The sequence below is a fragment of the Hypomesus transpacificus genome, unplaced genomic scaffold (assembly GCF_021917145.1).
Source record: "Hypomesus transpacificus isolate Combined female unplaced genomic scaffold, fHypTra1 scaffold_245, whole genome shotgun sequence".
Classification (NCBI taxonomy): Eukaryota; Metazoa; Chordata; class Actinopteri; order Osmeriformes; family Osmeridae; genus Hypomesus; species Hypomesus transpacificus.
Window position 1 is genome coordinate 59169 of NW_025813775.1, and position 11789 is coordinate 70957.

At 52.1% G+C, this 11789-nt stretch overlaps 1 protein-coding gene across 7 annotated transcripts in view; it reads right to left on the reverse strand.

The window, feature by feature from the left end:
• Positions 1-86: 86 nt before the first annotated feature.
• The window catches only part of erbin (erbb2 interacting protein), a 50173-nt gene continuing 38470 nt past the window's right edge, over positions 87-11789 (reverse strand). For 3 of the 7 annotated variants that reach the window (XM_047014380.1, XM_047014377.1, XM_047014378.1), the window contains exons 20-27: positions 11742-11789; positions 10121-11564; positions 8702-8851; positions 7103-7153; positions 4723-4926; positions 3713-3805; positions 3526-3600; positions 87-3367 (exon numbers count right to left, since the gene is read on the reverse strand). The exon at positions 11742-11789 is cut by the window's right edge and continues 136 nt beyond it. In XM_047014380.1, coding sequence (XP_046870336.1) covers positions 3260-3367; positions 3526-3600; positions 3713-3805; positions 4723-4926; positions 7103-7153; positions 8702-8851; positions 10121-11564; positions 11742-11789 — 2173 coding nt within the window. In that variant the 3' untranslated portion in view covers positions 87-3259. Of the gene's footprint in view, positions 3368-3525; positions 3601-3712; positions 3806-4722; positions 4927-7102; positions 7154-8701; positions 8852-10120; positions 11565-11741 lie in introns of those variants that run through there. The other 4 variants (XM_047014382.1, XM_047014381.1, XM_047014383.1 and 1 more) reach the window with 4 other exon arrangements.

An 11789-nucleotide genomic window follows, 5' to 3' on the forward strand; every position in this document is an offset into this window, starting at 1 on the left:
AATGCTGTATGGTGTGCATTATTTGGCAAGGTATTTTTTTATAATAACTTTAATGGACAACCATTTTATGAAAAGAAAGACAGCAATTCTTAAAGAGCATTAGTTTATTTCTTATTCTCCACAGGTTACCTCAGAAACAGTATAATTATATACAAAATCTGGAATGTTGAATAAATGCATATCAATAATCTTACTGTAGCAGTTTCCAGAGAAACATTTAAAATGATAGCTATACATTGAAAGGACTGCCTCTGCATTGCAATTTATTGCTGGTTTTACAAACAGGTAACTAATGCCATGATTAATTCAGCTTTTTTACTCTTTAAAAGTATTTACATTTGATTAGTAATGTCTAAAATCCACAGGAGACTGTGCTAAATAAATAAAAACAATGAAAGTGTGAATATGTGTTCTTGGATATGGCAAACATATTTGACTTGATTCCCCCGATTGTCTACACCTATCAACCTACCAGGCTATACCACCTCTTTGCCATAAATGTAAAAATTATGAGTGACCCAAAACCTGTCAACAGATTGTTCCTATTCCCAGTAACAACAACTAAAAAAAGGCAAAACAACAGCGCCAGAAACAAGCAGCACATTTAAAAAAAAAAAAAATGATGATGACGATGTTTTAATCTCTGAATATGGTGCACTGTAAGTGGTCCAGGGGAATCGCATCATGAACCTGTCGACCTGTTTGCTCATTAGACCAAAGTGACCCCAATGACACGTATGTCTTCTACTCTTTTCAGTGTGTCACTGGAGCTACAGTACAAAAAGGACATTTTCAGTTTGAGGGTCATCTTAAAAGGGAAATTGTACCACCAGGAAGAGGGCAAACACCACTTGCACAGTGTTATCCATATGATTCAACAATGCACTATGAGTATAATAGAGCTGTTTGCAAGATGAAACATTGAATTACAAACAGGTACAGTAGAATACATACAAATTTTGTGAAGGAATGACATTCATGACCCATTGTTGAAAAACCCCACCCCCTCATTAAAATCAATCTATGGTAAATACTTTACATAATTTCACAATTCAGTGGTCGCATAAAAATATTTCAAGTGGGCCAAAACATTTGTAGGACTCTAATATCTAAATATGTGAATTGGATCATTTCCATATTGATAGGAAACACGTCTCAACGAAAGAGTCATCACTGAGTCGACTATTCATCGGGTGATTTCATGCAACAACACATACATCTATAATCAGCTTATCACACAAAGCATTCATTTAGGGTTTGCTACTTCAATGACAAATAGCCTTTTTTTTTTTTTTTTTTTTTTGCTTTTGAAGCTTTGTTGGAAATGGTTCTACGCTGGTTTCAAATTCATCATTCTGCACAAACATGTCACAATTTGGGCTTTTGGTTTTCTAAGAAATCAATTAAGCTTCGAAAACGACCCAGTCAGAAGCCTAGTGACAGGCCTTCAACACTACATTGCAGGCTTGTATTTATTTGCTAAAAATGATATGCAGGGTGATTTCCTATGTAGTTTTTAATTAAAAAAAGATTCTTCACAATATAAAATCATGTAAACCTGTATATATATTTTTTAATTTCTTTAAAAATGCAAATTGGATGTCAATCTGAATCAAAATAACGTGGCTCACTATTGCTATCAAACTATTATGACTTGTGTTTGCTCTGACAGTTTGTTGCGAAGATGAGTGAATATTGCTTGGGTTTCAGGGCAGCCTCACCCCCTTTACAAACAGTTCAAGGTCTATGGCACTTGACAATTTGTTTTCTTCCCTCTCAAACAACCTATTCACCATAGAATAAGTCCATGTTCAAAACACTACCTCAACATAAAGAGAATGACAAGTGTAGTCAAATGTTTGTCAAGATGTGTTCTCATATACGAAGGCAAACTGTGGTTGCGTCTCACCTTAAAAACAAAAAGGAAAAAAAAAATGAATAAAACAAACAAAAGGATATAAATTGAAACCCCTTTAAAACTGAATTCATGCGAGTCCTTTAGTCTCCAATGGCTGTCTTATGGTTTAGGACAGACGAGGCCTAAGATGCATCTCCCATTTAGCTCTGACAGTTCACCTTTGCAGCTTCTCTCCACCACCTGCTTTGGTTACCTAGCGCGATCCCTCCCCCTGCGCTCTCACACTCCTGGCTAGGCTCGCTAAGGCCGGGCATTAGCCTAGCGGCATTAGCACTCCTCAATGATAGATTCACCTCTCCCAACGGTGTGCTGTTCCACACCGTAAACCCCAGTCCAACTGACATATCACATACACAAGGGCATATTACAGCATCCGCAACTCAACGTGACGTCGGGAAAGGTTTTTGTTCAGGGTTGGTGACGGCACAGGCAGTGGTCTCTTCGGGTAAGAATGACGTCTTGGTGTCTGGAGGTTCCCTCCTGCAGAAGGCTAACTGAGAACAGTACCATATCGTAGTCTGTGGACAGCAGGTTCACAGAGACAGTGAGGTGGACCATGAGTTCTTCTCTACCTACCCTCGAACCGACTACCGCGTTTAGCACCTTCCAAAAAGTCTAGCCAGGGAAAACACCGGTTCCAAACTCCATCCCAAAAGCGCTGTCGTGTCCTACATTCGTTACCACAAGAAAAGCACATAACATTGTCCCCCAGATTACATCTCACCAAAAAAAAAAAAACTTACGAGTGGTTTCAGCATCTTAAATATAAAAAAATAGAGACATGATTACAAAAAGAAAGGCAAACAAGATGTCAGTAAAGAGGGAGCAATGCCCCCTAGTGGTCAGCTGCAGTTCATGCTCTACAACAGAAACTAGACCGGACTTGGCGATGAAGGTGAAGAATATTCTTTTTAAAAACAAAAAACACACACACAATGAGGGTCGTCTTCACAGAAAACACAGCTTCTCTGCTTGTGTCGAGCGGATCACGTCTTCGGCGTGTTTGTAAAAAATGACGGGGTTGTCCCCACAGTGATTGCTCCCTAAAACGCATGCTTCCAGATGTCACCCCCCCTCTCCCCTTCCCCTTCCCCCCCCCTCCCCCGACAGCCCAGGTCCACTTCATGCAGTGGTTTCTTCCCCATTATAAACAAAAGCTCAAGAAAAACGTATTTTCAACGTACATTGGTTCCTAAAAAATCGATTTATAGACCAGACTTCTGCGTATAAAAATAAGGTGGTGGGGGGGGGGGGGGACATTCTGTTTTCTGTGTCCTCCACTTTCTTTTGTGGTGCATTTCCCTCAGCAAGGAGGGGGTGAGGGGGGTAGGAGCAAGGGCTCTATGCGGCCAGCTCTCTGACAATGATCATATCCACAGTGCTGGGGAAAGTCTTCAGGAGGGACACAGCGTTTCCGTGATCGATGTTCACAAAGTTGTATCCGTTCGCCTGTGGAAGAGACAAGGGATTTAAACACGCGCCACCCGGAAAAATAGCAAAAATCACCAAATTGACGATCTGAGGTTTTTAATCCAAATTGATGCTGTGATCTGATGGATCTCTGCGTCGACTGGGGGCGCCGAGAGACTGTGTCAGAGGGGGTTCACCTGAATGATCTTGTCTCCGGGCTGGAGGATCTTGGAAGCGGGCCCCTCCGGTTGGACCCTCGTCACAAATATGCCCTGAGAACGAGAGAGGGAAAACTGCATTCACATCAGTTTGGTTTAGGGTTTTACAGGTCAATTGAAATGTTGCACGCCGTTAAATGAGCAGACGGCGGGCCGGTGTACGTACGTTGTCGTCGGGACGGAAGGGGTTTCCTCTCCCCCCCACTCCCCCTGATATACTGAAACCCAGTTCCGGATTCTTCTCCACTTTGACGCGCATCTGAAAAAACACCCCCCCGACGCACAGCATACATTTACATTTAGTCATTTAGCAGACGCTCTTATCCAGAGCGACTTACAGTAAGTACAGGGACATTCCCCCCTTAGGCAAGTAGGGTGAAGTGCCTTTCCCTTAGACACAACGTCATTTCGCATTCCCGGGAATCGAACCGGCAACCTTCTGACTAATATCCCAATTCCCTAACCGCTCAGCCGTCTGAGCTTAAATCAGGTCACCTCGTTGACAGACACTCGCTGACAGCAGGCGGGCAAGGCACATTTTCAAATCGATCCGTCTCCAACCCTGTGATGAACTTAGGACAGAACCAAAGCGGCCTCTCTCCCCTCCGTTCTAGTTCATCCAGAGGAACGGTCGAGCAGTCCTCTGCCGCTTCAGACTCGCTCTCATTTGACCCCCCCTTTCTCTTCACCATCCCCACGGGCCATTCTAAACCCACAACGGTGATCTAGCCCTGTAATAAAGACGCTAAGCAGACAAAATTGCCCGTTTGAGGATCCAGCCGAAGGGGGCTCAAGTAAAGCCTTGTGTGGGAAGGGGGACTTAACCTGATCTGGGGCACATTGTGGCACAGTTACCAGGGCTCTGGTGGAGATCAAATGTCCATGGGTCAATACTGGAGAGGAGTATGTATTCTTGTTAGTACTTTTTATGCCTTCCAAACCCCCCCCCCCCCCCCCCCCCCCCCCCCAAAATTGTAACTATGATGACATTTCTTTGAAGGGACTTCTCCTTCTGGAGTGTAATGTAGTGATATCGTCAGGGGGGGGGGGGGGGGGGGGGGGGGGGGGGGGGGTAACACTTCCTTAACTGCAGTCAGATGGAGGGGAGGGGCGTTGCCGGGGCTGGCTGGGGGGGGTCTAAAGTGCAGGTGGACGGGATGTGACAGGGGTCCGTACCTCCTGCTGCAGGATGTCGTGGGGGAGCCGAGGAGGTCCTCCGGGCTGCTGGGAGACCTTGAGCATCAGGTAGTCGATGAGCTGCTCCCTGGAGGGGTGGCGCGCCATGGGGGCCTGAGACGCCGACATGGGGGCCTGAGACGCCGACATGGGGGCCTGAGACGCCGACATGGGGGCTCGCACCTGACCGTTCATCAAAGGCACCTGAAACACACACACACACATTGAGTCATTTAGCAGACGCTCTTATCCAGAGGGACTTACAGTAAAGCACAGGGATTATCCCCACCCGAGGCAAGTAGGGTGAAGTGCCTTGCCCCAAGGACACAACGTCAATTGGCACGGTCGGGAATCAAACCGGCAAGCTTCTGATTCGTAGCCCGACTCCCTAACCGCTCAGCCATCTGACCCCACACACACACACACAGAGCATGTATGTCACAGCGGGACGGACCTAGTGGATCCCAACATCCTGATCAATTTAACTGATCCAACACACGGATACATTCCTGAATTAGGAGGCCATGGTAATCTTTCCCCATGGTATCCCCCCCCCCCCCCCCCCCCCCCAATCATAATGAAAAATCAATAACGCAATTACCAACCAAAACAACCCACAGAACGGATTCCCCAGTCAAGCCGCCGCGTTCCTCCTTTTAACATGGAACTAATGCACAGGCAGCGCATTCATCACCACTGAGGTCATCTGTTTTGGTTTGTTTTGCTGGCGTCCGGGAGCGGACCAATCCGGTCCACTGACTCAATGGCCTGCAGCCGCAAAGTCACGGAAATCATTTGGCTCGGTGGAAGCCGGGATGAAGTTCGCGCGGGTAATTCGATGATGTTTATTAGATCTCAAGGTTATTGGCAGATCCCGTTAAGGAGGGGGGGGACGGGGGACGACGACACTGGGCAGGACCGGTTCCTCTGCTGGGTGCACAGACTGGCAGTATGAGGACAGACGGAGGCCTTCGTTCTCTCCCCACAGCAACCTGACTCATTCAAGCACAACAGGCCACAACCGGCCCATTCTGGTTCAGCATGACTCCAGCAAAGAGTGGGCACTACGGCTCGAATCTCCAGGAAGATACATTTACGTTTTATTCACGGTGCCGGGGAAGTCATTTGAGACACTGATGTATGGTGGTGTAGTCACCCACCATAACACAGGCCAGGAGACTATCTTTGCAGACGAAAGAATCCTTTGAAGAAATGTGAAATTCTCAAAGAGCTGATTGACCTAAATTCCTTCCAATTTCCTCAGGCTTCCTTGTAGTGCAGTCGTGAGGTTCGGTACCAGAGCCATCCTGCAGGGGTCAGCATGGAGTAAGACCCCTCATTCCAACCCTGTGCTCAGTGTTCGGTTTCACTGCTTGCAGCTCCCCCTTCTTTCCTTTCCGCCTGTCTCGCTGCATTTTCTCCGATCCCACTTGACGACCTGCTCAGGGAGAAGGGCCTTGGACACCTCCTACACAACTGCAGAGGGCCAGGAGATAAAACTCCCAAACACAAAACCATTCAACCATCGTGGCGGCGTTGATGTCCCCCCCCCCCCCCGCCCACTCGACGAGTGCACACATCTCCGCACCTTGCACCCTCACTCTGAATCCTTCCCAGTACGTAAAAATATCTTGTGTGTGGGGGGGGGGGGGGGGTCAGTTATTTTCTGGAAGTGTCATTTGCAGTGCGTGTGTGTGGCATTTGACCAGAGGTATGTCGGGGGTTTGCATCGCAGGGTATCCAGACACAGGAAGCCTTTGACTGTAGCACTCAGCTTTCTGATAGCCAAGAAGCCAAGCTATTTATACGGGCAGAGGAGTCCGTTTGGATTCCCAGCCGAAGCACTAAGGGCCTGCAGGAGGCGGAGGGCCCATGGGAACAGGGGGGCCCTTAACAGTAATCTCTTTCAAGGCAGCTCTCATTAATTAGAGCTAATGAATCACTGCTGGAGAGGATGTGATGTGCTGGGTCAATATCTCAATCCAGGCCCTGGAAGGGCCATGCTCTACTTCCAGCTCAGCTCTGCTCTCGTCTGCCTGAATGGGGGGGATTGAGGGCAACGGCGGGCAACTCGAGTTAGACCAGAGCAATCGAGCTGAGTGGGATCTCGGGACATTCTTAATGAAACGATCTGCTGGAATGACAATTTTCTCACGGCCCGATTTGGCCGGCAATGTTTTTTGGTTTGTTCTTCTTACAACTCACTAAAGTGTCCACGGTGGATCCATTTATAAAGCCAGGTATAACGAATACCGCATCGCTGATGTCACACACTGATGTCCATGACAGCCAAACAGGAAGAGGAGGGCAGGAACGACCCGGCAGCAGTCGTCACCCGAGACGCTTCCCAGATCGACATGGACGTAAACACACGACTTACTTTTCGGTCCATGGTGTAGCTCTGCTGGCCGTGGGGAGCCAAACCGTCATCCTGGGGTGGGGGGGGGGGGGGGGGGGGGGGGGGTGTGGAGAGGGAGAGGGGGGGAGAGAGAGCATCGTTATCTCATCCGTGAGACACGTGACTCAACCTACTCGCTGCTCGTCCGGGGAGAATCATTAGCGCCTCAGACAATTAGGTCATTAAGACTGACGGGATGATTCCTCGAGTCTCGTTAGAAAATCTGGCGTGGCGGTTACCGGTTTGGAGCACACTGGATTGTACAGTGTTGAAATAGCACACTCCTCCCCCCTCCCCCCCCAAGCTCACACAGGAAATGAGATTTGTTCAACCACGTTCATGGCTGCAATCACACAAACCCACGCACAGCACACCACCTGCACTGTTCCTACCACCCAATCAACACTACACTACTGTATCTCCCAAACCTCCCTGACGCTTACCTTGGACAGCACCCTCGTTCATCTCCGCGCACAGAGCGAGAGGTTATGAAGTGGATTCTGAAGTGACGGGATGCATGAACCGAGACCAGGGAAGAGGCCGACAGATGACTCAAGGTGCCCGTTAGAGAGGAGAGAGAATCGCCCGCGGTCTAAGAGCGCTAAAGCACATGCTAATCACCGGAGTCGGGGCTAGAATAGCACAGCTGCACACGCTGCGTTCTGATTGGAGTGGAGGCGAGGGGGGGGGGGGCAGGAGGTGGAGGGGATGAGTCAGAGAGCCGAGTGGTCTCCGGGGAGTGTTTTGTACTGTTGGACGTGCTGCTGCTGTCCTTACGACACACTGGAGGGACTGGTATGGTTACTAGAGACTGAGAGGTGCCTAGGCCTACATCAATCAATCGCACTACACAAGGCGACATACCGGTTAGCACTCAAGTCGGCTGAGCCTTTTATTAGCACAGACGTCTGTTTGCAGCCTGTTGACAACGTAGAAAGAAAAACTGTACTAAAACGGAATTCTGTGTAAAAAAGAAAAAAGGTTCCGAAACCATAAAAGAACATTTGATCTACTCTGCACTTGGCTAACGAGCATTTGGAGCCACGGCGTCGACACATGAATAAGCTCTTCCTCGGAAGCTTCAGTCGTCGGCTAACGAGCTGGCTCTCTCTTCAGGCTCCGTCCCCCCGCTTCCCAGCCGGGGATACGAGTTATGCTAAGCCTGTCTTCTTTACGGGTGCAAAGACAAAAGACGCCCCCCCCCCCCCTCTCTTCCTTAAACAAGCCCGACTGCGTCACACACAAACAGCCCTGTTGGATTCCTATCCCCTCTCCCCCTCGCTCTGTGAAGTCATCACCCTGTCCTTCGCAGCATGCACTCTGGGTCCAATCACCCACTAGGTCTCCTCCTACTGGGTCCAGACAAGCAATCAAAACCTCCCTCCACCACCACCACACACACAAGCAGGGCAGGGTTAGATAGAGAAGCAGGCAGGTAGGTTAGCAGGGCAGACAGGCACAGGAGAGAGCCTTATCCGGGCAGGGGCAGAGCAGGGAAGCTGGGGGTTGGCTAGTAGCAGCTAGCTCCAGTGGAAGGGGGGGGGGGGGGGGGCGGGGGGTTTGTTGGATGGAGGTACTCACACAGAAGCCTCTGGCTCCGTAGGGCCTGCTGGCGTCTCCAGAGCTAAAGAGCAGAGAGCCTTGGCTGGCATGCAGGGCCTCTCTAGAGCTGGCGTACGGAGAGCAGCTGAGCGGGGCCAAATGGGAGTTATGGGACTGTGACAGCGCGTTCTGAACACAGGGGGGGGGGGGGGGACAAGGGGGCCGGGCCCACACACACACACACACTTTAGCGACCATGCAGCTCACCTCGCGTCTCCGTGAGCGGTGAATATAACAAAAAACAAAATCAACGCAAACAATAATTGTTAGGCGCATGAGAAATACACCAACATGCAGTGAATGAATGGACGATGGCCTCGTCGAGGTTGAATTAGTAACAGCCGGTTTTGCATGGCAGACATAAAAACATAAAACATGCTGAAGTTGAAAGGTCTATCCGGATTGCTTGCATGACACGTCGCTGTGCACTCGGCAGGGGAAAACAGTTAAGTAAGACATGCAGTTTGTTGTTACTGTATTAGTGGACTGAACATTTCGACATCCAAGCTTTATTATTCTATTCAGGAGGGATGGAAGAGGGGGGGGGGTGGAAGTGAGTCCTACGATAGTGTAATGCGATTCTTCAGATGATTTCAAAGCCATCTTTATGGCCGGCTCTTTCTAGAGCACTTTGGAGTTAGACATGCTCCGGCAGCCTGGACACGACCTCCTACACACACTCCAGACCAACCAGACTCCAGCCAGACTCCAGCCAGACTCCAGACCAGCCAGACTCCAGACAGACTCCAGACAGACTCCAGCCAGACTCCAGCCAGACTCCAGCCAGACTCCAGCCAGACTCCAGACAGACTCCAGACAGACTCCAGACAGACTCCAGACCAGCCAGACTCCAGACAGACTCCAGACAGACTCCAGACAGACTCCAGACCAGCCAGACTCCAGCCAGACTCCAGACCAGCCAGACTCCAGCCCAGCCAGACTCCAGCCCAGCCAGACTCCAGCCTGACTCCAGACAAGAGCCAGCCGTGACTCACCCAGGCTCAGTACCCCACACTGGCCTCCTCTCCCACCCAACTCTTACCACCCCCCCCACACACACACACACACACACACACGTAACTGCAGCTTATGAATGGGAGAGGATGTCGTGATGATGAGGTCAGGTGGTTACTGCAAGGTCCCCCTCGGTGACATTATTAGATGTTGCTTTATATTAGACGTCGTGTATATATATATATAAAAAAAAAAAAAAAGACAAGCACACACACAAGAAAACGACATAGACCGTACGGACTAACAGGCTGGATTACTGCGCTTAGCAACGGGCACTTTCTCGTGACCTTCAAACGATGCTTGAGAGGACCTCCCCATCCCCTATGACTACCGCTGACGGCATCGAGCCGCCGTTAACCTTAACGCCCGCGTGAATCCTCTTACCTTCTCCATCTTCTTGGCCTCGATGTGTCGCATCACCTGGTCCCTCCAGTCAGTGGGCACTCTGCCCCCGGGCCCGTCCAGCAGGCAGTGCTCAGACTTGACCCGGGCGTGGGGCCTCTTGCTGGGGCTGACGTGCTGGTAGTTGAAGTCGCTGACCGACATGGTCCTCTCGGGCAGCTCGTGGGGCGGAGGCCTGGCGAGGGTGTGGGGCCGGGCGCACGTGGGGCCGTCGATGCTGTACGTGCGCGCCGACAGGGGCCTCTGCATGGCCTGGGCCATGGCCAGGGGGCCCCTGCCCAGGGTGTGGATGTCCCTGTAGGTCATGTACTCGCCCTCGCCCGCCTGTGCCCGCCGCGGGTCCCCCATGGACACGGTGGACGAGTTGCTGCTCTGCCTCTGCAGGGTGCTGCTCCGCGCCTGCCCACCGGAGGGCAGCAGACGCTCCTTGGCCCACATCTCCCCGGGCAGCTTGGCTCCCGGGGGCCCCCCCGCGGGGCCCCTGGGCTGGGGGGGCGGGTGGGGGTACGGGGGCGCCTGGTTGCGGTTGGAGTAGTTGGTGTTGGCGAGGGAGTGCTGGGGAGGAGGGAGGTAGGCCTGGTGGTCTGGGGGAGGGACGGAGGTCCTCTGGTTCCAGAGAGCGTCTTTTGGCACGGCGCTGCTGGTGTACTGGACGTTGTACTGGGGAGGGGAGAGGCCCATGGCCATGCTGGAGGGGACGGGGTACCTGCTGGTGCTGGCGGGGGGCTTGGAGGAGCCGGACAGCAGGTCGGAGGACGAGGCAGAGGAGCCGGGGTACACCTGGAGGGTCTGGTCGTTGAGCAGCGAGGCGGACTTGCTCCGGACGATGCTCTGGCCCTGTGGCCCGGCGCCCGCCATCCTGGCCGCGGCCCCCGGCTCGTAGCAGCCGCCGCCGCCGGCCTCCACGCCGTACAGCTTCATGCCAGCGCCCCCCTCCATGTTGGCGATGCTCTGGGACTTGGCCACAGTCGCCGGGGGAGGAGGACACCTCTTCTCCGGGGACAGCTCCTCGGTGCTGCGGGACAGCGACATGTCGCTGGTCGCCGTCACCCCCGCCGACGCAGTGCGCACGCCGCCCGGCTCGCCCGGCCGGTTGCCGTTCTCCAGACGCTCCACGTTGTCCACGGAGGGCGGTCCGTTCCGGGGGACGTCCGGGCAGACCATGTTGTCCGGCGGCGGGGGCGGGGCCTTAGCCACGTTCATGTTGATCTGGTCCCACTTGGTGTAGGCGTCGCCGTCGTTCAGGTCCTTCTGGATGAGGGCCAGCCGCTCCTCCGTGGACAGCTGGAAGTCCCCCGGCTGCTCGGGCTTGTCGTAGCCCTGCTGCTGGCTCTTCAGCAGGGCCTGCAGGGACGTGTCGGAGCCGTTGCCGTTCTGGAGCAGGGGAGCCGTCTCCCTCCTCTGGTTCATGTTCTCGTCCTCGTGTCTTGAGACGCACGGGGGAGGAGGAGGAGAGGGTTAGAGCAGGGACACGGGGGATACAAGGGACACAGTCGGGATAAAAGGGAGAAGGTTAGAGAGTCGAGTGTGCAGAGTCACAGCCAAACAAACGTTGGAAAAAGGAGGGGCGGAGGAGGAGAGGGTGGCTTCGCAGTCGCACTACCTGGTCTTGGGGATGAAGGGCATCTTAGTCTCCCTCTCCGGGGTGCAG